Source organism: Oncorhynchus nerka, linkage group LG28, assembly GCF_034236695.1.
Source record: "Oncorhynchus nerka isolate Pitt River linkage group LG28, Oner_Uvic_2.0, whole genome shotgun sequence".
NCBI lineage: Eukaryota > Metazoa > Chordata > Actinopteri > Salmoniformes > Salmonidae > Oncorhynchus > Oncorhynchus nerka.
The window spans coordinates 70,174,539-70,200,531 of record NC_088423.1 but is presented as its reverse complement, the minus strand read 5'-3'; the positions used below and the strand labels follow the sequence as shown (position 1 = coordinate 70,200,531).

Genomic DNA, 25,993 nt, shown 5'->3' with positions numbered 1-25,993 from the left:
GCCTCTCTCATCTTTTTAAGTGGGAGAACTTGCACAATTGGTGGCTGACTAAATACTTTTTTGCCCCACTGCATGTAGTAAACAACAACAACGGGTAAAAATAACATGGCTACATACAGGGAGCACCAGCACCAAATTGATGTGCATGGGCTCGAGGCAATTGAGCTAGCTATATACATATAGGATGTACAACAGGATAGATAATAGCCTGAGCTGTAGCAGCAGTGTTTTCTGTACCATCATCTTTGAAATGCAAGAGAATGTATTATTCCAGCCCAGGCGCAATTTAGATTTTGGCCACTAGTGTATGTGCAATGTTTTAAACTGATCCAATGAACCATTGTATTTCTGTTCAAAATGTTGTATCAAGACTGCCCAAATGTGCCCAATTGGATTATTAATACATGTTCATGTTCATAACTGTGAACTCTCCTCAAACAATAGCATGGTATTCTTTCACTGTAATAGCTACTGTAAATTGGACAGTGCTGTTAGATTAACAATCATTTAAGCTTTCTGCCAATATCAGATATTTCCGTGTCCTGAGAAATGTTCTTGTTACTTACAACCTCATGGTAATCGCATTAGCCTACGTTAGCTCAACAGTCCCGCGTGGGACCCACCAATCCTGTAGAGGATAACGGATTTCAGTTTCCTTGCATTAAAATCACCAGCCACAACAAACGTTGCCTCTGAATGTGCATTTTCTTGTTTGACTCTTTTCAAAGTCCACAAAGTAGTTGTTTTGGCTGACCCATGCTGAGTTGCTCCATTCCTCAGCTGAAATAATCGCTCATTCAGTGAAGTGGCAGGTGCTCCAGGCCATTATGGCGATGTGATGTGGATATCCCGATGACTTCTCAACAATACCCTCTTTCTATTCTGTAACCTCCCCAGGACTGTAATCCCTTCTCCCTTGCAGAGAGGGGGAGGCTGGTGGGGTGGTGTAGGCACAATACCAATGAGCCAAGTGTCAGTGAAGAGAGACTTGTTCGTCCTGCAGTTTTTATCTCTGGTCAGGTTTCTCTCATAACTGCAGTCTTGTCCCAGCTCCCAACTCTCCCCACTCCATGCCCAATACACACACACACACGGTCAGCACAATTCCCCCTCCCTTTCTTTTGTGACCTGCAAGCTGTCACTTCCATGAGCAAGTTCCGGTCTGCGGACTGAAGAGATGTACCCTTACTCACTCTGCTGCAAACCACCTGCACACACTTTCTCACTGCCATTCAGAGAACCAGTGGACTCTTCACTGGCCCATGGCCAGCATTTAGATTGCATTCAGTGTTCACCTCAATTACTTCTATGGAACACAATTTGTGTGTGTGTGTGTGTGTGTGTGTGTGTGTGTGTGTGTGTGTGTGTGTGTGTGTGTGTGTGTGTGTGTGTGTGTGTGTGTGTGTGTGTGTGTGTGTGTGTGTGTGTGTGTGTGTGTGTGTGTGTGTGTGAGTGTGTGTGTGTGTAAAAAAGAGGGGGTATAGCAGTTCAATGTCTTCTGTATTGTCCACATATAGGAATGTGATAATATGATCCAGAATATCAAGTCTTTCATATCTTGTAGGACTACTTTATTAACAACGCTGCAATGCTGGCTGCTGTTCCATTCCACTCCACATTCTATCCAGATCCAAATGGCACAATATTTTAAATGGAGATACACTGAGTGATAGAATATTCTAATGATTGTGTCCACAGTCAGTTTAAAAAAAAACATGTTTACAGTTGGGGAAAACCCTCAAACCTATATCATGTTATCCAAGTACTGTAACATCAAACTGAGAGATGCAGGGTCTTCACTAAGCTGGGATAATGCTGCCATCTATTGGTCAGCAGTAAAAATGAATTAAAAACTATTTTACCCCACAAACAAATAAAAACATGGATGTTTCCCTCTGAGGAAATACTGGTTCACTTACTCCTTTGACCCACTAAAAGGCTCATTGTTGTTTAAAGGGGAATGGAAACACTTTAGGAAGTAAAGCTAAGCAAAGAGATGTATTCAATCCACTAATATTAAGCATGTGCATTTAACATAGAAACATCTTTATTTTTTGTATTTTGATCTTGAACAACGTTTATTAGGTATGAGTAGTGACGTAGAGCTAGTGATGTAGAGAATTGTCATAGTAATGACTGGTGCCAATGTCTCATTGGAAGTAATAAGCTAAATGTGAGTTTTAGAGACTGTGGAGGCTAGTGGCAAGTCCCCCAAATTTTTGAGGTACCCCTACCCGAAGTATAACAAAGCACAACCATGTTTATCCATATCTCTAAGGTATCCCCTATATGAAATGGATGGTTGTATAAAAACATTTTACTGCAAAAGTGGTTCAATTAAATAGATAGTGACACACCCCCTTAACTCAAACAGTATTTTTGATGTAATTGTTTTCATTGCTAACTGTACAAAATAATATGCTAATTTTGACAATTTAAAGAGCATTTATCATTATGTAGCTGGCTAGTGATAGCTATTTAATAGTCTGATGGCCTTGAGATAGAAGCTGTTTTTCATTCTCTCAGTCCCAGCTTTGATGAAACTGCACTGATCTTGCCTTCTGGATAATAGTGGGGTGAATAAGCAGTGGCTCAAGTGATTGATGTCCTTGATGATCTTTTTGGCCTTCCTGTGACATCAGGTGCTGTAGGTGTCCTGGAGGGCAGGCAGTGTAGCCCCGGGTGATGCGTTGAGCAGATCGCACCTCCCTCTGGAGATCCCTGCGGTTGTGGGCGGTGCAGTTGCCGTACCAGGCGGTGATACAGCCCGAAAGCATGCTCTCAATTGTGCATCTGTAAAAGTTTGTGAGAGTCTTAGGGGTCAAGCCGAATTTCTTCAGCCTCCTGAGGTTGAAGAGGCGCTGTCGTGCCTTCTTCACCACACTGTCTGTTTGGGTGGACCATTTCAGATTGTCAGTGATGTGTACGCCAAGGAACTTGAAGCCTTTCACCTTCTCTACTGCGGTCCCATCGATGTGGATAGAGTCGTGCTCCCTCTGCTGTCTCCTGAAGTCCACGATCAGCTCATTTGTTTTGTTGGCATTGAGGGAGAGGTTATTTTCCTGGCACCATTCCACCAGGGCCCTCACCTCCTCCCTGTAGGCTGTCTCATCATTATTGTTTATCAGGTCTACTGCTGTTATGTCGTCTGCAAACTTGATGCTTGGAGGTGTGCGTGACCACGCAGTCATGGGTGAACAGGGAGTACAAGAGGGAGAGCACTGTCACGCTGGTATAAAGGATTTGGAGACAGGCGCAGGAATACACAATAGGGGTTTTTAATACACCCAAAACAATCAAGTATACAAAAACACTGGGTTGTACCCAAACAAAAGAGCGAGCCTTGTTAAATGACACGGGACGATACCCGTAATAAAGCACGCAGCATTGGGGCGGCAGGGTAGCCTAGTGGTTAGAGCGTTGGACTAGTAACCGGAAGGTTTCAAGTTCAAACCCCCGAGCTGACAAGGTACAAATCTGTCGTTCAGCCCCTGAACAGGCAGTTAACCCACTGTTCCCAGGCCGTCATTGAAAATAAGAATTTGTTCTTAACTGACTTGCCTGGTTAAATAAAGGTAAAATAAAATAAATAAATAACAGCTGCACCAATGCATGGGTACTCACACAACCAACGGACATGGGAACAGAGGGCACATATATCATATACTAATCAGGGGAAATGGGAACCAGGTGTGTGTAATCAGACAAGACAGTCCGGGGTTGATGATAATGAATCCTGTTCAGTGAAGCCTAGAAAGCCGGTGACGTAGACCTCCGGAACTGGTGAACAGAATGAGCAGCAGTACCAGGGGGATCCATGACAAGCACGCACCCTTGTGGGGCCCCTGTGTTGAGGATCAGCATAGTGAAGGTGTTGTTTCCTACCTTCACCACCTTGGGGCGGCCTGTCCAGGACCCTGTTGCACAGGATGGGGTTCAGACCCAGTGGCCCTAAGCTTAGGGATGAGGGTACTATGGTGTTGAAGGCTGAGCTATAGTCAATGAACAGCATTCTTACATCCCTCTTGTCCAGATGGGATAGGGCAGTGTGGATCTATGCAAATCTCTCAGACACCCAGCACATCCACAAGGGATCCCAACCTTTGTCACAGCTGTTAATGAATCGATTGCAGCTGAGAAGAAGCGAAACAATAAATCAGTGAATTTAGTGGAAACATGCCCATTTGTAACAAGCATGGTAACAAGCATTCATTACAGAGCGCAATTACTACCAGGTACATGTTGTTATTACACTGTAACTACTTGTTACACAACTTCAATACTTGTTACAGAGTAATTACACTGTAATAAGGACAGCTTAAAAGGTAGTGTTACCAAATGGATGGTTTTGACCGCTTAAAACCTTTGGAAATTAAGCTTTTGGAAACGCATATACAGCGATGAGTTTCTCTCTCTTTCATACAGACCTATAACGAGGAACGCCCACAATGTGTTTTGTGCTTAGTAATGAGTCTCTCATAACGAACAAATTAATAAAACGACACGTCCTGACCAAACATCCACAGCGTGATATTAAACCCAGGGAGTTATTTCAGAACGGGGCATAATGCTTCAGGAAACAGTGCTTCGACAGTGGAGAAGTAAGTCAACAAGCAAGGCATTGTTGTCATGTTATAACAGGTGATGATAAGTAGAAATAATGGAGTACTAGCTACCTACCTCTCATAGTAGTAGATGTGAGTTCCTCTTTCAAACAATCCCCTGGCCTTGTACACAGCTAATCGCTAACATTCTCCAAAACTAGCTAGCTACTGACCCTAGTAAAAATCAAATCAAATTTTATTTGTCACATACACATGGTTAGCAGATGTTAATGCGAGTGTAGCGAAATGCTTGTGCTTCTAGTTCCGACAATGCAGTAATAACCAACAAGTAATCTAACTAACAATTCCAAAACTACTGTCTTATACACAGTGTAAGGGGATAAATAATATGTACATTGTAAGGAAGTGCTATTTCTTATGCAGGTGACCAGCCTACTGCTATTACATTGCTATAACTGAGACAACGTATTTTCACAGTAAAACATGTTAGGTCCCATACAGGATAGCTCCCACACCCACACACACAGCACACACACATTACACACACTAACTGCCGAGAACACACAGATAAGACATACACCCACACATTGGGAGGAAGAGACAGCCTTGACTTGCAGAAACCAGCGCACACACCTAATCTCCTTTCTAGCCGAACATTGTGTGACTGAGGACAGCGCACACACCTAATCTCCTTTCTAGCCGAACATTGTGTGACTGAGGACGAGACCCGGAGGAACGACGGACGGCTCAACAGGACCAATCCAAGAAGACAACACCTCAACTGTGGCCAATCAAAAGCCAGACTTTCAGACTCAACCCACTTTTTGTACTGTACTTAACATGCTTACAATCTGTTATCGGGGCTCTTTCTGATGGTTCCTTTTGGGCCGAATGAATGGGCCCGTATACGTTGTACCAGATATCTTTACTCTGAATAAACTGTCGCTTGTCATACAATTGACCACCTTGTCCGAATCGATCCTTGACCGACTCGCCCTATCTACATATCCCATCATCAACAACATAAGGATATATGAATGAGTGATGGTACAGAGCAGCATAGGCAAGATACAGTAGATGGTATCGAGTACAGTATATACATATGAGATGAGTATGTAAACAAAGTGGCATAGTTAAAGTGGCTAGTGATACATGTATTACATAAGGATGCAGTCGATGATATAGAGTACAGTATATACGTATGCATATGAGATGAATAATGTAGGGTAAGTAACATTATATAAGGTAGCATTGTTTAAAGTGGCTAGTGATATATTTACATCATTTCCCATCAATTCCCATTATTAAAGTGGTTGGAGTTGAGTCAGTGTCAGTGTCAGTGTGTTGGCAGCAGCCACTCAATGTTAGTGGTTGTTGTTTAACAGTCTGATGGCCTTGAGATAGAAGCTGTTTTTCAGTCTCTCGGTCCCAGCTTTGATACACCTGTACTGACCTCGCCTTCTGGATGATAGTGGGGTGAACAGGCAGTGGCTCGGGTGGTTGATGTCCTTGATGATCTTTATGGCCTTCCTGTAACATCGGGTGGTGTAGGTGTCCTGGAGGGCAGATAGTTTGCCCCCGGTGATGCGTTGTGCAGACCTCACTACCCTCTGGAGAGCCTTACGGTTGAGGGCGGAGCAGTTGCCGTACCAGGCGGTGATACAGCCCGCCAGGATGCTCTCGATTGTGCATCTGTAGAAGACGAAGATGAAACATGATCAGGCCTACTGCACCTCTTACTGTAGAAATGATTGTTGAAAACGAGTCTAGGTTGGAATTGTTGCTGCTAAAATACAATAATAATTGTTATTCTTAACTGGAATAAACTTGATTGAAGCAAGATGCTTTTGAGGCAAACACACTCACACAGTTCTGGGTTGTTCATTTTATTCTTGTTCAGAATAAAAAAATATGTATTGTATTTTAACAGCAACAGTTCCAACCTAGACTTTCTTTTAACAATCATTTCTACAGTAAGATGTACAGTAGACCTGATCATTTTCATCTGTACTGTTACTTAGAGTTGCACTATCAAAAAGCCTGTGTGTGGGTGCTGTTACTCATCTGTGTGATGTGATCAATCTGTTTATTCCAATTCAGAATGAAAATGATTTATTGTATTTTAACAGCAACAGTTCCAACCTAGACAGATATGTAAGATTGTTTTTAATGGGGGAAAATAAACATGAATAGTTATTTAATTTCATTCTTATTTATTTTTTGTCTATATTGCATTTGTTTTAGACATAAGAGCAATAAAATGTACTGATATTTATGTATAGTTGCATATTTTCCTAAGTTTGGGTCCCAGGAAAACACAGAATTTCTCATTTGGGTCCCAGGCTGAAAAAGTTTAAGAACCCCTGGTCTAGACTAGTCTAGCCTTCTCTGAATAGGCTAATATGGGCTAATATGGGCTAAATAGGCTAATATGGGTAGTCAATCAAAAATATTACTGAGTGAAGTATGTTTCACTACAGAACAATTAAGCTACTTTGAGGCTACTGTACTTGATTGAAAATTGAAGACAAGACTAGATGGAAGACCAGACTGTATCTATACAGAAAAGTCCAGACTGTTCTCATAGACTAGACGTCACATAGTAAAAGTAAGACTAGATGGAAGACCCGACTATACAGTCCCCACCCCTGTGGTGTATGCTAAATCAACGTGCCTACCGTTTCAAGTAATTCATTGCGAAGAGACTCAGAAAAGTATGTGTCCGTTCGCGCTCTTTGCGGTCTTTTTAGGACAATTCATTTTTTCGGTGAAAGCTTCGACCCTTACCCACAAACCGAGAGTGACATTGACAGACAAAGGTAAAGTAAGCTTTTTCTTTTAAATCAATAGTACAAGTATTGAATGACGACAGCAGGGTTGAATGATCAGGGCTATTAGGAGTCGATTTATATTCAATAGCTACTAAAAGTGTATTGAGTCCACAATAGCCAAAGGGGTCGATTTATATTCAATACTAAACCATTTGGAGGAAAAGTGTATTGAGTCCACAATAGCCAAAAGGACTCGACTCTCTTTGAGTTCTCTTTCTCTCTCTTGATTTGGAACTGCTATCAAAGACCCGACTGTTCTCATAGACTAGACGTAGCATAGTAAATGTAAATCCGGGACACTCAAATTAGTACGTTATATATGTTATGTTTGGTATGATTACACAAGACCAATGTCGATTTTTGCAGTGATGTAAAAACACTTTAAAGTACTACTACTACTTTTGGGTATCTGTACTTTACTATTGATATTTTTGACGAATTTAACTTCACTACATTCATAAAGAAAAGTGTGTACTTTTTACTCCATACATTTTCCCTGACACCCAAAAGCACTCGTTACATTTTGAATGCTTTGCAGGAAAGAAAATAGTAAAGTTCACACACTTATCAAGAGAACATCCCTGGTCATCCCTACTGCCTCTGATCTGGCGAACTCACTAAACACAAATGCTTTGTTTTTAAATTATATCTATGTGTTGGAGTGTGACCCTGGCTATCCATAAATACAAATACATTTCAAAATTGTGCCGCCTGGTTTGATTAATATAAGTATTTTTTATTTTATTTATACTTTTCCCTTTCCTTTTGATAGTTAAGTATATTTTAGCAACTACATGTACTTTTGATACTTAGGTACAGTGCCCGTTAAAAGTTTGGATATGTAACTGATGTGAAACGGATAGCTAGTTAGCGGTGGTGCGCACTAAATAGCGTTTGGATAACGATGCTTCGTGGGTGACTGTTGTTGATGTGTGCAGAGGGTCCCTGGTTCGCTCCCGGGTAGGGGCGAGGGAACGGTCTAAAGTTATACTGTTACAGATACACCTGCCCATTGCAGGGTTTTTCTTTATTTTTACTATTTGCTACATTGTAGAATAATAGTGAAGACATCAAAACTATGAAATAACACATATGGAATTATGTAGTAACCAAAAAAGTGTTAAACAAATCTAAATATATTTTATATTTGAGATTCTTCCAAGTAGCCACCCTTTGCCTTGTTGACAGCTTTGCACACTCTTGGCATTCTTTCAACCAGCTTCATGAGGAATGAGTTTCCAATAGTCTTGAAGGAGCTCCCACATATGCTGAGCACTTATTGGCTGCTTTTAAAGTTATCACAAACAGCCATGTTTGGGAGTCCCATAGGGCTGCGCCCAATTGGCCCAGTGTCGTCCATAGGCATCTTTGTAAATAAGAATGTGTTCTTAACTGGCTTGCCTAGTTAAATAAAGGTTACATTTGGAGAAAAAAAATACAAAACTTAGTCCACTCTGTTCGTAACATATTATAGTTTTGGGAACAGAAAATTATATTGAAAATTAACAGAATGTCGGCCAAAATCCATCTTGTTCCATCTTCTCACACGGCAGGCAACTGGGCTTCGGTAGTGAGTTGAAATGCCAAGCGGAAGCTTCACATTTATACATCCAGTGAAATATCTCATTGTTCTATCTGTGATAGTACTGTCTGAAATAGAAATCCCAGATCACGCTTACATTTACATTTACATTTAAGTCATTTAGCAGACGCTCTTATCCAGAGCGACTTACAAATTGGTGCATTCACCTTATGACATCCAGTGGAACAGTAGTGCATCTAAATCTTTTAAGGGGGGTGAGAGGGATTACTTTATCCTATCCTAGGTATTCCTTAAAGAGGTGGGGTTTCAGGTGTCTCCGGAAGGTGGTGATTGACTCCGCTGTCCTGGCGTCGTGAGGGAGTTTGTTCCACCATTGGGGGGCCAGAGCAGCGAACAGTTTTGACTGCCTTGATGTTAGTTGAGAACGACAGGGTGTTGTCCAGGATCACGCCAAGGTTCTTAGCGCTCTGGGAGGAGGACACAATGGAGTTGTCAACCGTGATGGCGAGATCATGGAACGGGCAGTCCTTCCCCGGGAGGAAGAGCAGCTCCGTCTTGCCGAGGTTCAGCTTGAGGTGGTGATCCGTCATCCACACTGATATGTCTGCCAGACATGCAGAGATGCGATTCGCCACCTGGTCATCAGAAGGGGGAAAGGAGAAGATTAATTGTGTGTCGTCTGCATAGCAATGATAGGAGAGACCATGTGAGGTTATGACAGAGCCAAGTGACTTGGTGTATAGCGAGAATAGGAGAGGGCCTAGAACAGAGCCCTGGGGGACGCCAGTGGTGAGAGCGCGTGGTGAGGAGACAGATTCTCGCCACGCCACCTGGTAGGAGCGACCTGTCAGGTAGGACGCAATCCAAGCGTGGGCCGCGCTGGAGATGCCCAACTCGGAGAGGGTGGAGAGGAGGATCTGATGGTTCACAGTATCGAAGGCAGCCGATAGGTCTAGAAGGATGAGAGCAGAGGAGAGAGAGTTAGCTTTAGCAGTGCGGAGCGCCTCCGTGATACAGAGAAGAGCAGTCTCAGTTGAATGACTAGTCTTGAAACCTGACTGATTTGGATCAAGAAGGTCATTCTGAGAGAGATAGCGGGAGAGCTGGCCAAGGACGGCACGTTCAAGAGTTTTGGAGAGAAAAGAAAGAAGGGATACTGGTCTGTAGTTGTTGACATCGGAGGGATCGAGTGTAGGTTTTTTCAGAAGGGGTGCAACTCTCGCTCTCTTGAAGATGGAAGGGACGTAGCCAGCGGTCAGGGATGAGTTGATGAGCGAGGTGAGGTAAGGGAGAAGGTCTCCGGAAATGGTCTGGAGAAGAGAGGAGGGGATAGGGTCAAGCGGGCAGGTTGTTGGGCGGCCGGCCGTCACAAGACGCGAGATTTCATCTGGAGAGAGAGGGAGAAAGAGGTCAGAGCACAGGGTAGGGCAGTGTGAGCAGAACCAGCGGTGTCGTTTGACTTAGCAAACGAGGATCGGATGTCGTCGACCTTCTTTTCAAAATGGTTGACGAAGTCATCTGCAGAGAGGGAGGAGGGGGGGGAGGAGGAGGATTCAGGAGGGAGGAGAAGGTTGCAAAGAGCTTCCTAGGGTTAGAGGCAGATGCTTGGAATTTAGAGTGGTAGAAAGTGGCTTTAGCAGCAGAGAGAGAAGAGGAAAATGTAGAGAGGAGGGAGTGAAAGGATGTCAGGTCCGCAGGGAGGCGAGTTTTCCTCCATTTCCGCTCGGCTGCCCGGAGCCACTTGTAGGCGATGTCATGGCGACGTTGGCTAGCTAAGCTCATGCAGGCCATCAAATCAAAGGCACTCCTTCGATATAAAGTTGTTTTTGACTGAAATTAAAATATGTAATTCTGTCACTTTCACAAGGTTGGAATAATAAGATATTCAAATACTTAAAGACATTTCACTTCTCTCATTGACTTCTCAAACCCCGGCCTGGTCTGCTTGGTCTGTTTCCCAAATGTTCCCGGAAGTCTCGCAATGTTGGGTCTCTGGGTTTAGAAACTCTGTGGTGCTATGCCGGAATGTGAAAACATACCTCAATCCAGGGATGGAATATGTCATTCTACTCATACTCATCCCGAATCGAGAATATTTAAATACTGCTTGTTTTTAATTAAACTGACGTTTTCACCAGCATGCTAGGCTAGCTAATGCAATAGCAACCCATTGAAAGTGCAACGCCTAGAGTTGGGGTGAGTAGCTACCGGAAGTGTTATTGAATCCAATAGGTTGCTTTAGCATTAGCTTGCTGACAAAAATGGCAGTTTAATAAAATAATTAACAGTATTTCAATCTTCTCGATTCACCTTTCATCATTTCGTGATGATTAGAAGTACAACGATATATTCCATCCCTGGATTGAGGTATACTGTGACGGGCTCTGGCTGTCCACATTCTGACATAGTACCGTTCCAACTCAAGGGAGAGCAATGAAAGAGAGTAGGATCCTTTTTGCGCTTCTCCAAAAGTACAAGAATATGAACCATATTTCATACCTTTGTCATTAGCCAACTCTGGTAAGGAACACAAACTATTTATACAAGCCTACATTAATACTGAGCTTGAACATATTTAATGAGGAATGTCCATCATACAGCCTATCACAGTGGTGAGATACAAGGACAGTAGGCCTATCCTTAATATAATATGGAAATATGCTATGCTACGGTAAAGTTAGAAGGATAAACTCATCTGGCACAACGTGAAGCATTAACCCTATTCAAATTCAGTCACTGGGTACCTTCTTTTATTTAACTCTGGCAATGTCAGTATATACTGTGTGAACAAAACATTAGGAACACCTGCTCTTTCCATGACATAGCTTTCACCTGGTCCGTCATAAGGATCAATCGTGGTTTCTAAGAACCGTGGTTTCTAATCTCAATGAACACAGTTTTTGCATGAACACATATCCAGTCCGGTCATATGTTTGCTTAATGATTTATATCTCTGTGTCCTCAGATGTGAGCTTCCTAAGAATCCACCTGTCTGGGAATAACAGCCGTATAGAGCTCCTGCAGGGCCCTCAGGACAACATAGTATATGCTACAGACCACATAAACCTGTTCCAGACAAACTTCAACAGTTCTAAGACCTCTAGAATGCTAGTATGACTGAGTTACATACCCTTACTGTAAACCTTACTTGTGTATTGTGTTGCTTTATATTGATTTAGCTCTATTCAGGTTGTGCTCTAAGTAGGATTGTCCAATACAGTTGCTGTAATGTAAATGATGGTAATAACAGAGGGAGGGTTATTGATATTTTACATTAAATATTTAGCTAAACAGTCCTTCCCCTCTTACATGCTGTGGACTAGATTATGTTGAAATGGATGTATTGAACATTGTACTCTACATGTACAGATCACTATTTTGTTGCTGCACAGCAAGAAATGCAAACTTGTAGTATATTCAATGTTTAAAAAGGCTTTTAAACTTTGTAATATCCACTTTAAAATGTCACTTGATTTACCCTAACGAAAATGTATCAATGCCTACAAAAAATGTCCATTAATTATAATCCACATGTCCTGTTGTATTAAACTCACTCAAATTGAAGGTCCTACATCTGTACATCTGTACCTGTACAATCTTTTTAATGATTTTAACTTTTTGCCTTTGCAGAGTCCTGTGTTTCGAGAGGAATGTAGAAGTAATGATTCCACATCACCAGTGAGTTTCTGAAAAGATGAGAGGATGTTGGTTTTATAGCATAGTTCATTACTAAAGTTGCACATATTTGGTTTACAACCATGCAACACAGTTCTGTTTTCTCCTTCAGGACTGTCACTATAACATCACTGTTTTACACAAGACTAACGATCCAAACCAACTGTTCCTGTGTGGAACCAATGGACAACAACACACATTGTGCTGTTACATGGTATGGGAAATACTTTTCATTATATAAGTATACAGGACTTTTCATGATACCATTTTGCCATAGGCATGTTAACACAAAACGATTCCACTGTAGAACCCATCAGACGACCCGTTTAACTGCACTCGATCCAAGGCCATCCAAAACATTCAACAACACATAAATGAAACAGAGCCATCACTCCTCATTGGTGAGGAAAATGTCTAATTGGAAAACATTACCCTATAATATGACCTAATGTTCTTGAGTGGTTATTGAGCTAATGTGTTGTGTCTCCAGGTTCTTCTGGGGTAGAGGAGTTCTACACCACTCACTCAGGCACAGAGGGTTCCGTGGGGATCAACAGGTTCGGGAAGAACAGACTATGGACAGACAACAGTGGAACAGGTATGGAACAGGGCGAGAGAACAAGACATGGCCTGACATGGTTTTGCGTAGTACTGTATATCTGATCAGACTGTCCATGGACTGTCATTATTTCTCCTGTTCTTTTCCTTAGAACAGAGATATGTGAGTTTGGTGGCTAGCGGGCAGAGAGAGGATCGTCTGCAGGACAGACTATATGCTTTCTACATAGAGAAGAACCGACACCCGCGTTTGGACTCTGATCTCTGGGTTCCCCGGGTTGCTCAAGTCTGCATGGTAAGCACCACAGGAGGTTGGTGGCACCTTAATTGGAGAGGACAGGCTTGTGGTAATGACTGGGAGGAATCAGTGGAATGGTATTAAATACATCAAACACATGGTTTCCAGGTGTTTTAATGCCATTCCATTTGCTCCGTTCCGGCCATTATTATGAGCCGTTCTCCCCAGCAGCCTCCACTGGTAAGCACTACATAACTGTAGAGCATGTATCATGCCTGCACTGTATGTAATCATCAGTGTTGCAGTTTAGTTCAGAACATTTTTGTAGCTCTTTCATATGCGGTACCACTCAAATTTCTGCCCATTTAAGCCAGTAATTAAGACTAATTCCATCGGGGGGCTCCTTGAGTGGTGTGTGCACTGCCCACTGTGATTATCTTAACATGTCTGTGGTTGCATGTGTGTTCCAGGCCGATCGTGGAGGACCTAAGGGTTATCTTCAGTTCAGGTGGACCTCCAAGTTGAGTGCCAGGCTCTTCTGTGGATACCAAGACAGCAGGCTGTCCTTCACCCAGCTAGTGGACGTGAACACTGTTCTGGCAGAGAGGTGGCAGGATACCAGGGTCTATGCACTCTTCAGGAATGGCTGGTAGGACGACATACTGTATGTAGATAGATCATAATGGACCTTAGTAACATACACAAATCATCAATAACATCACAACAGGCGCTGGTAACAGGGACTCATAGTACAGTTTATGACATGAAGTTGCAGTGCCGTTAAGAAAATAAATCAAATTTGAAAGAGAAAAAAAATTAAACTGAAAGTGACACAACGATTAAGAAATAGAAACCAAAATATCATAGTCTTTGTTTTGTTCTTATCACCATGGAAGTTTGGGTTGTGCTTCCCCTCTCCCCTTTTCTGATCTCGAGAGTCAGCTGTTTCTCTGACCTTCACTGAAAGCAGAAGTCGTGAAACATTGCGAAAGAGACCTTTAGTAAGGGGTTAGTTGAAACTAGCTGAGCTCTGTGTCTACCCCTAGGGGTATGAGTGCTGTATGTGTCTACACCGTAGAAGATATTGACCACATCTTTAAAACCTCCAACTTCAAGGGACACACGGGGTCCATCCCAATCCCACGACCTGGGAAGGTATGCTCAACAATATGACTTTCTAGTCAGCTCTACTCCTTTACTCTGTATGTTTACTATATTGGACTGTATTCTGTGTATGTCTTCGTATGTTGAAGTATACATACAAGTGTCCATCCTCTTGTAGTGTGTTGAAGACAGTACTAGACTCCCCATGGAAGTCCTCAAGATGGTGGACAAGGTTTCAGAGATGGAGGAGTGTGTCACCAGTAAGCCTCTCCTGGTCACTCACCACTATTACCACCACATCCGCGTGGACAGAGTCCAAGGCAAAGGGAATGTCCTGTTTCTGTCTCTAGGTGAGAAGTTTTGATCTCTAGACGATGAATCAGAAATGATCAGTCTGAAAGGAATGACGGGAAACCTTATGACCTTTAACATAGACCCCTTATGACCCTGCAGCAAGTGATGATAGGGAGCCGTATTGTGTATACGTACAGCATATTTATAGGAATGTGGATGAGGTGAGAACATTTCCATCTTATACTCACATCAGTTTTAAGAGACAGAGGCTTTCAGAAGGTTGAAATACTATTGACCGTACATGGGTGTAAAGTGATACTTTTTTTCATGCTGACTACCTGACACTGATCTTTTGTAAGGTGTAAAAAAGGCCTGTCAGAGCGGTTTATTTTTTAGTTTAAAAAGATAACTAAGCGGAAGTATACTCTTATCACACTGTGCTGGGAAACCAGAGATGCAGTTCATTTCCCATCATTGGCACACATAGACTTATTCAAACAACCCTAACTTGAGATTCACGTTTGCACAACATTTTGTAGGTTGTGGTTAGCATCAGCGAAGTACAATCCAAACATGAGACTGATGAATGTAATTGAAGTACAGTCTCAGAAGCATTACTGGAGCAATAGTCATAGATACTCATAGATATGTGTCCTTAGGGCGAGTCTATGCCTCACCATGCATCTGTACTGTGAGTGGTGTAATATGACTGGAGGATGTCTCAACATTATGTTGAAACATGAACTATTGTGTGTGTGTTATGCTTAAATGACTGTTGACATTTCTTACACAACTTTCTTTTGTAATGTTTGACTCTCACTCATAACCTCAATGATCGATAACTGCTGTTTGACACACTGTGTGTGTGTGTGTGTGTGCGTGCGCGCGTGTGTGTGTGTGCGTGTGTGTGTGTGTGTGTGCGTGTCTACACTAGGGAATGGAGGGATTCATAAGGTTCTGGAGAGGGATGGTCATGCCTTCGTCATCGCTGAGTTACAACCTTTTAACTACAGAGCACACATCCTCAGTATGATGTTGCACTCCTCCACGGTTAGTCAAGGAACACAGCCCACACCGAAACCTCCCCACAGATCTAACAGTGGTAATAAGGAAACATGGAGTGGAATAGACAATAGTCAAAGAGATCTCTTTCAAACCATGTTTATATCTCTATAATAATATTGTAAAATAAGTAGTGTTCTTATTGTAAATCAGCAACTTTCTTCTGCAGTCAACAGTCATTGTTTGAGTACTTCCTACAATATTAGGTTCTAGATAGCACCTTTTTTCCAAAGAGTGTACTAATGTTTTTGTGGTGTTGTGTTCCAGGGGAAGCTGTATGTGGGCTCCAGCAGAGAGCTGGTTCAGATTGACCTGGGCAGCTGTGAGCAGTATGGAGCCCAGTGTGAAGACTGTGTCCTGGCCAGAGACCCTTACTGTGGCTGGGATGGCCATCACTGCACCACAGCAACAAAGTAAGACCAAACACAGCCCGCTTGCAGCTTATAGCATCCGCTATATAGATATTTAATGGTAGTGATTCAAAAACAGATTTTTCATGAATGGTTTCCTCTCTGTGGTTTCCTGTCAGCCTTACAGTTTATTTGGAACACTTCATAGTGTTTGTCAAAAATGCTAATATAGAGTGGTGCATTATTTTGGCCATTATACTAGACCTTATTTTCCATCAGTTCAGTTCAACATGGCCAGAGCCAGTTTTTCCAGAATTATGTAAAGACACATGGCCCTTGTTCAAACAAATGTGGTGTCAGATGAGGCCTTGAAAACAAACAAAATATACTTAAAACAAGTGTGGTGTCAGATAGAGGCCATAAAAGAAAACAAAATATACTTCATTTGATTAAACATAACATACAAGTCTGTCTGCAGTGTGTGTCAGTGGGAAGTGTTAGTTCTCACTTCCTCACTCTGACCTTCTGTAAAAAGTATACTACACTTCCTCCTCTACACTCCCCCAACACATGCTACACACTACCTGTTGTGTCGTCAAATGCTCTATGCTCTGTTGGTGTGATACCATGTGTTTTCAGTTCATCTTTGCATTTTCAAATAACTCACTGCCAACCACAAGGTAGACACTACTGGCCCATAAACAGGAATAAGCAACCTCTGAGTGAAAATAGACATTCACTATTTTCTTGTTGAGTTGCTTGTTGAGACTCCTTAACTCATATGTGCTTGTCTTTTTACAGTAAGACAATTCAGGATGTGGAGAACGGGAACCATCAGGTATGCAGCAACATATCCAGAGGAGTTACTGCAAGTAAAGGTGTGTAGTGTGTTACAGCCACCCTTGTATAAATACAAAACCATTTATTATGACCATGTACTATAATAAAGGATGGAAACCACCCACAATGGTTAGCTATGGAAGTCTAAAAAGCTATGTTTTGCTCTTAGTTTACGTTCTAAGGTCATCAGGTGGCGCTGCAGATGGAATCAGAGTTTCTCAATCTTCAAAGTACTTCCTCCGTTGCCCAACCTTGTCCAGCCACGCTGAGTACAGCTGGAGGCACCATGGCAACACCACAGCAACACCGTGCATCTCCACAGGGTCAGAGCACCAGTGTCTCCTGCTAATAGAGAGCATGGGCCCTGAGCAGCAGGGAACATACAGCTGTGTGTCTGAGGAGAGGGGCTACCACAGGACCCTGGTGCAGTACCAGTTACAGCTGGACAGTGGGGCCTCAGGCCTGGCCTCACCGCCTGTCCTGTCTTGGTCTGGGTCTGGTACTAACACTGGTCCTGACTTTGCTCTGCTAGCATCAGCTCTATGGCCTCTCACCGTCTGCCCTGTCTTGGTCTGGGTCTGGTACTAACACGGGTCCTGACTTTGCTCTGCTAGCATCAGCTCTATGGCCTCTCACCGTCTGCCCTGTCTTGGTCTGGGTCTGGTACTAACACTGGTCCTGACTTTGCTCTGCTAGCATCAGCTCTATGGCCTCTCACCGTCTGCCCTGTCTTGGTCTGGGTCTGGTACTAACACTGGTCCTGACTTTGCTCTGCTAGCATCAGCTCTATGGCCTCTCACCGTCTGCCCTGTCTTGGTCTGGGTCTGGTACTAACACTGGTCCTGACTTTGCTCTGCTAGCATCAGCTCTATGGCCTCTCACCGCCTGCCCTGTCTTGGTCTGGGTCTGGTACTGGTCCTGAACACTGGTCCTGACTTTCCTGACTTTGCTCTGCTAGCATCAGCTCTATGGACTCTCACCGCCTGCCCTGTCTTGGTCTGGGTCTGGTACTAACACTGGTCCTGACTTTGCTCTGCTAGCATCAGCTCTATGGACTCTCACCGCCTGCCCTGTCTTGGTCTGGGTCTGGTACTAACACTGGTCCTGACTTTGCTCTGCTAGCATCAGCTCTATGGCCTCTCACCGTCTGCCCTGTCTTGGTCTGGGTCTGGTACTAACACTGGTCCTGACTTTGCTCTGCTAGCATCAGCTCTATGGCCTCTCACCGCCTGCCCTATGACCAAGCTGACTTGACTTGGACATCCCTGCACTTGTACTTTGGTCTTCCTTACACCCACGCTACCTCAAGAATAGTTCATGACAGTCAATGTCCGAGCCATTTCGCTGAGCCGTTTCCTTTGTTACTTGCACAATCAATTGGTAAAAAACAGAACGCTGTAGAAGTTAAAGCTACTGCACTTTTGCGGAGTTAAGGATTTATTGGCTTTATGCATTTTATAATCATGCTACGTTATCCAATATGGAACTTTTCAGGGGTTTAAAATATTTAATGTGAAAATCTGAATGTACAGTATATATAGCAAAAACAGACTTAAATGTGTTACATTTTAGAAATCAATGTTTTAATTAACTCCTAACTTTCTTGCTAACAGCATGATGGTTGTAAATATATACAGTACCAGTCAAAAGTTAGGACACACCTACTCATTCAAGGGTTTTTCTTTATTTTCACTATTTTCTACATTGTACAATAATAGTGAAAACATCAAAACTATGAAATGACACATTTTGAATTATGTAGTAACCTAAAAAGTGTAAAACAAATAAACTCAGCAAAAAAAGAAACATCCTCTCACTGTCAACTGCATTTATTTTCAGCAAACTTAACATGTGTAAATATTGGTATGAACATAACATTCAACAAGAACACATAACCTGAACAAGTTCCACAGACATGTGACTAACAGAAATTGAATAATGTGTCCCTGAACAAAGGGGGGGTTAAAATCAAAAGTAACAGTCAGTATCTGGTGTGGCCACCAGCTGCATTAAGTACTGCAGTGCATCTCCTCATGGACTGCACCAGATTTGCCAGTTCTGAGATGTTCTTTCTGAGATGTAGCCATTATTGACTATTTTACACCTAGGGTTACTATACATAACTTTAACCCATTTTATAAGAGATTCTCCAAAATGTAAATATTCCGGGAGCAGGTGCAATTTGCAGTTCAAGATCAAGCAAACGTAGCAGAATTCAAAGTTGGGCTTTACAACATGCAAAAAGGTAGGGAGCTTCGGTCTAGAAATAACTGGAGGGATTAAACTAGCAAAAGAGTGGGTGGAATGTACGGTAAATTAACATCCTATGCATCAGATGTAAAAAAAAAAAAAAAAAAAAAAAAACAACAACAGCAAGCCTTGTAGAGGACACCCAGGTTAACACTCCAAAATGTAATAAAAAGTAGACACTACTGCCAGAGTCATCAGAACAGCCTTAGGAGGATGCTAAACATCACAGCCACATGCCTGCTCATGGCTTCGAGCAAGAAGTTGACATGGTAGGGAAAAAAATAGTTTCAAGTTTGTAATCTGAATATGAGCCTCATATTATCACATATAAATTCTCAAATGTGTGTTCTGCTGTTGCCTAAATTTATTTAAAGTTATATTATGATATTTTGACATTTGTTTTACTTCTACATTGTCTTGAAAATGATATGAAATTCGGGTCTTGAAAGCCCCACAGCTGAGTATGTGTGCATATGTCTGGTGTTCTCCAGTGTCGTCTAAAAATGTTACTGTACATTGATGAGGCTATAAGAAATTCAGACTTGTGTAAGCCCCGCATCTACACTCACATCAGTGAATTCTAAAATGCTTTGAATAATTAGCACCTTGGAGAGTGCTGTCCGTTTCACCACCATAGATAGTAGGCTACTTGGAGAGTGCTGTTTCAAAACCATAGATAGTAGGCTACTTGAAGAGTGCTGTTTCACCACCATAGATAGTAGGCTACTTGGAGAGTGCTGTTTCACCACCATAGATAGTAGGCTACTTGAAGAGTGCTGTTTCACCACCATAGATAGTAGGCTACTTGGCAAGTGCTGTTTCACCACCATAGATAGTAGGCTACTTGAAGAGTGCTGTTTCACCACCATAGATAGTAGGCTACTTGGCTGCTACGTTGTGTTTGACACTTTTTTCTCAATGTGTTCCAGTACCAGAGCCCCCCAGGATAATGTAGGCTATACAATAGAAATAAGATTTTTAATTTTTTTATTTAACAGGAAGCAGAGAAAGTCAAGGTTGCCAAGAATTAAGACATTCAAGAGCTCCCATCCCTGCAAGTTAAAAGACTGCAATTTAAATTCTGCATAACGGCACAGCATTTCGTCAACTTCACCGTGGGAAATGTGATACTGTATGCTTCAGTTTGCTGCCATATGACTGGTTTCACATTTGTCTCTAAGGTAAAATATATATTTTTAAATGCCATTTATATTTACAATTAACTTATCCAAACGGATTTCTTATTTACCTATCTCTTATTAATGGCTCTTATCAAGTTGTAAATTACAGTCCTTGGAGAACGGTGTTAATTCTATCGGGGAAAAATGTAATGCTTTATATTCCTGGAACCGGTCGGTTCACTAGACCTTATTTATGGTTTCGTCACAAGTAAAGGTGGTAAAATGAGGAAATTAAGTCGAGATCACATCTTCATTTATTCGGTCTACACTCCAAACAAATAGTGGATGAATAGCATGCTATTATCATGCTAAACAGAATACTCTGAGAAAAGTGTATTAACTCGGGTCGGAATTGGGTCCTAATGCTTAGACCTGTTGTGTATCAGATGGAAAGTTTGTGTTGAGTTTGAGTAAGTGTGAACATGAGTCAATGAGTGAAGAGTGAGTAGTCGAGAGGTGTGGGTAGTTAACAGGAACCCCACACAATGGAAAGTCAGCTCTTCCGGAGGTGGGGGGCTTTTGCATGCTGAATCATTTCCGAAACCTACAAAATACCATAAAATGTTTTAGGGTTATCCACGATACAAAAAATCTGACACCTCATTGTGAGAGCCCCTTATTAGTATGCCTAATCCATGCTTGAGTAACAGGAGGCTTAGGCCACTGTAGCAAAAATAGGCCTCAACTTCCCATAAAGACCTTGTGACAGCTGTCATATGAAGAGGAAGCGGTTTGTAATCATGAACTTTTTAAAACTGTGACAGAATGTTATCAAGTATTTTCATGCCTCATTCCTGCGCCTGAGTCACTTTCCCACTCTAATCTCTATGGTGCAGCTGCTGAGACATGGCTCCAAGTCCTGTATCATTCATGTGCAAATGAAAATGATGTGCCAATGAAAATCATGTTAAATGGAGCTGGAGAAGAAGGCAGACGTTTTACGTGCCCCCAACTGATTGTGTTTTTTGTTTGTCTATTTGCGTTGTTTGTAACTCATTTTTTAAACGTATTTTGTACAAAATGTTGCCGTTACCGTCTCTTATGAATGAAAATAACTTCTGGACATCAGGACTGCGATTACAGACTGGCAGAATCCTTTTTTTCCTATAACGTGTCTGACGAGCCTGACACGAATGATATACTGCTTTCTCGGGAACAGGCCCAGATCCCCCTGATTTGTGTGAAGAGGAGGTGGGGGAAAAGGGGCCTGAGGGCGGGCTGCCTTCTGAGAATTCGTAGGCGATCGAATAAACCCCCACTTCCTTCCATTCTGCTAACAAACGTGCAATCTTTGGAGAATAAAATAGATTACCTACACGGAAGATTTAACTACCAAAGGGACATTCAAAACTGTGATATCTTATGCTTCACGATATCTAAGGAAGTCTCAAGCTATTGCTCGCCTAAGGTAGAGTCTCTCATGATAAACTGTAGACCACACTATCTATATAGAGAGTTATCTGGATTTGTCATAGCTGTTTACATACCAACACAGTCACAGGCTGGCACCCAGACAGCATTGAATGAGCTGTATTCCATCCTAAGCTCCTAGTAGCCAGGAACTTTAATGCAGGGAAACCTTCGTTATACTAAATTTCTATCAGCATGTTAAATGTGCAACCAGAAGAAAACAAACTCTACTCCACACACAGACTCGCATACAAAGCTTTCCCTCGCCCTCCATTTGGCAAATCTGACCATAATTATATCCTCCTGAAAAATGTAAACAGGAAGCACCAGTGACTAGATCAATAACAAAGTGGTCAGATGAAGCAGATGCTAAGCTACAGGACTGTTTTACTAGCACAGACTGGAATATGTTCCGGGATTCCTCCAACGGCATTGAGGAGTACACCACATCAGTCATTGGCTTCATCAATAAGTGCATCGATGATGTCGTCCCCACAGTGACTGTACATTTATTTTGATTTTCTTTAAACCTTTATTTATACAGGTTTTTCTCATTGAGATAACATCTCTTTTCCAAGAGAGACCTGTTCCAATAGCATCAGGGGGAACAATGTTTCAGACAAAACAACTTACATACACTAACAACATTAAACAAAACTAAAAACACACAAACGGTACAACAAAAACATTTTACCTAAAAACCACGAAAGTATTTACTAAAAACAACTGTCCTAAAGACAATTACACTCTTCTATGATATATACATCGATCAAGTGTTGAAACTCCACCAACAAAACTAGATCATCAAATTTTAAAATGTTCAGGAGAGAATTCCAGGACCACGGAGCTAAGTATCTAAAACTATTTCTACCATGACCTGTTCTACTTTTTTGGTACTGTTAGAAGCAAATGAGCATGGGACCGTAATTGATATTTATTTACCAACCTAACTAAAAAAGAACAGAGATAAAATGGCATTTTACCCAATTTTGCCTATGTATACCAGTGTTTAAGCCTACGCAAGGTCAATGATGACCAGCCAACAGCGCTGTAGAGATCACAATGATGTGCTAGATGTTATTGATTTGTAATGAACCTGAAGACTGACTGCATGATACACTGAATCAAGTGCTCTCCGTGTAGTGGTTGAGACCTGCATATACACTGCTCAAAAAAATAAAGGGAACACTTAAACAACACAATGTAACTCCAAGTCAATCACACTTCTGTGAAATCAAACTGTCCACTTAGGAAGCAACACTGATTGACAATAAATTTCACATGCTGTTGTGCAAATGGAATAGACAACAGGTGGAAATTATAGGCAAATTAGCAAGACACCCCCAATAAAGGAGTGGTTCTGCAGGTGGTGACCACAGACCACTTCTCAGTTCCTATGCTTCCTGGCTGATGTTTTGGTCACTTTTGAATGCTGGCGGTGCTTTCACTCGTGGTAGCATGAGACGGAGTCTACAACCCACACAAGTGGCTCAGGTAGTGCAGCTCATCCAGGATGGAACATCAATGCGAGCTGTGGCAAGAAGGTTTGCTGTGTCTGTCAGCGTAGTGTCCAGAGCATGGAGGCGCTACCAGGAGACAGGCCAGTACATCAGGAGACGTGGAGGAGGCCGTAGGAGGGCAACAACCCAGCTGCAGGACCGCTACCTCCGCCTTTGTGCAAGGAGGAGCACTGCCAGAGCCCTGCAAAATGACCTCCAGCAGGCCACAAATGTGCATGTGTCTACTCAAACGGTCAGAAACAGACTCCATGAGGGTGGTATGAGGGCCCGACGTCCACAGGTGGAGGTTCTTACAGCCCAACATCGTGCAGGACGTTTGGCATTTTCCAGAGAACACCAAGGTTGGCGAATTCGCCACTGGTGCCCTGTGCTCTTCACAGATGAAAGCAGGTTCACACTGAGCACATGTGACAGGCGTGACAGAGTCTGGAGACGCCGTGGAGAACGTTCTGCTGCCTGCAACATCCTCCAGCATGACCGGTTTGGCGGTGGGTCAGTCATGGTGTGGGGTGGCATTTCTTTGGGGGGGTCGCACAGCCCTCCATGTGCTCGCCAGAGGTAGCCTGACTGCCATTAGGTACCGAGATGAGATCCTCAGATCCCTTGTGAGACCATATGCTGTGTCAGCAGTTCCTGCAAGAGGAAAGCATTGATGCTATGGACTCGCCCGCCCGTTCCCCAGACCTGAATCCAATTGAGCACATCTGGGACATCATGTCTCGCTCCATCCACCAACGCCACGTTGCACCACAGACTGTCCAGGAGTTAGTCCAGGTCTGGGAGGAGATCCCGCAGGAGACCATCCGCCACCTCATCAGGAGCATGCCCAGGCATTGTAGGGAGGTCATACAGGCACGTGGAGGCCACACACACTACTGAGCCTCATTTGGACTTGTTTTAAGGACATTACATCAAAGTTGGATCAGCCTGTAGTGTGGTTTTCCACTTTAATTTTGAGTGTGACTCCAAATCCATACCTCCATGGGTTGATAAATTTGATTTCCATTGATCATTTTTGTGTGATTTTGTTGTCAGCACATTCAACTATGTAAAGAAAAAAGTATTTAATAAGAATATTTCATTCATTCAGATCTAGGATGTGTTATTTTAGTGTTCCCTTTATTTTTTTGAGCAGTATATATAACATCACTAAAACCGCCAGTAATGTACATCGTACCAGCTCCTTCCTGGCCTCAAAAGAAAAATAAGCCTTATGCCAGTAATAAAAACCTATTCTCAGTCTGAGCTTCCTTATAAAGTTCTCTACATGCACAGTCAAGCTCAGCTTATCATCAAACCACACACCCAAACATTTGTACACTAACTTACTCTATAGTATGTCCAGCCAACGTAGCAATGATTAGATTAGTAACATGCCTGACATTTGAATATACCATGCATTTTGTTTTACACGAATTTAGAACCATCTATAAATCATTCAGATTATGTGGTATGATGTTAAATGCTCTTTGGGCATTTTCAAAAGCTAAAGATAAACTACTACCACTTGAATAAAGAACAGTATCATCTGCATAAAAATGAACATCTGCTGTTTCAATAAGATCCCCCAATGTTGTTGATATACAAAATTAACAACAGTGGACCCATAGCAGAACCTTGCGGAACACCTGAGCACACGTCTATGGACTCAGATTTACAACCATCTGCCATTACACATTGTGTACGATTTGATAGGTAATTTATAAACCAATCTAGAGCATGACCAGTAACTCCACAATATTTTAACCTTTGCACTAACACAGCATGGTCCACGGTGTCAAAAGCCTTCAACAAATCAATAAAGACAGATACACAATGTAACAAGAGCACAATGGATGTCATTTAAAACCTTCAATGTTGCTGAAAGTGCTGTGTCCAGACCTAAAGCCTGATTGCATTCCATTTAATATGTTGTTTTCTTGGAAGTAGGCCTTTAGCTGCCTACTAAGGACTCCAGTACCTTAGGCAGTACAGACAATTTTGATATGAGTCGATAGTTGTCCAGTAGCGAAGGATCTCCACCTTTCAGGAGAGGCAGTACAAAAGCATATATTTCCATAACTTGGGGATTTCCTTAACATCAAGCATGAGGTTAAAAATACATGTTAAGGGGGAGCAATGATGTCTGCAGCTAGGTGCAGGAAGCGGGGGTCTAGTTCATCAGGGCCAAGGGATTTCTTTCCATCAATTTCTTTCAGGGCTCGACACACTTCTGAAACAAAGAAGGATGAAAAGGAGAACCTGGTGAAGGAGTGCAGATGGGTGTCAGGTAAATTCATAGGGGGCTCAATTATACCTTTGACCTTTTCAAATAAACTGCCTGCATCTAAAAAATGCTGATTTAAGGCTTTCAGAACAGAGGTTCTCTCAGTTACAATCTGTGTGTCTAACAAGAATTGTTTGGGAAGCTGTGTATCTTTTTTGCACTCCAAACCTTTCACTACTTGCCAGAATTTGGATGGATTATTTAAATTATGTGAAGTAGATTTCAGGTAGTGGTCTGCTTTCAATTTACGGATCATAGCCACACCCATATTTTGAAGACGTTTAAAAGCCATCCTATCATCTGCCA

General features: G+C 42.3%; 1 protein-coding gene across 2 annotated transcripts; it reads left to right on the top strand.

The window, feature by feature from the left end:
* Positions 1–7,198: 7,198 nt before the first annotated feature.
* On the top strand, positions 7,199–24,661 carry LOC115113625 (semaphorin-7A-like). 2 transcript variants are annotated; one of them, XM_029641482.2, is made up of 14 exons: positions 7,199–7,384; positions 11,905–12,050; positions 12,570–12,617; positions 12,727–12,828; positions 12,922–13,015; positions 13,105–13,212; positions 13,325–13,467; positions 13,881–14,059; positions 14,457–14,565; positions 14,693–14,864; positions 15,743–15,858; positions 16,138–16,283; positions 17,022–17,098; positions 20,309–24,661. In XM_029641482.2, exons 1-14 carry the CDS (start codon positions 7,282–7,284, stop codon positions 20,371–20,373), a joined length of 1,608 nt encoding a protein of 535 aa, XP_029497342.1. In that variant the 5' UTR covers positions 7,199–7,281; the 3' UTR covers positions 20,374–24,661. The 2 variants fall into 2 exon arrangements, with proteins under 2 accessions (XP_029497342.1, XP_064869136.1); XM_065013064.1 differs by lacking the exon at positions 20,309–24,661 and adding an exon at positions 17,230–17,758 and having other exon boundaries at positions 7,211–7,384.
* Positions 24,662–25,993: the final 1,332 nt, after the last annotated feature.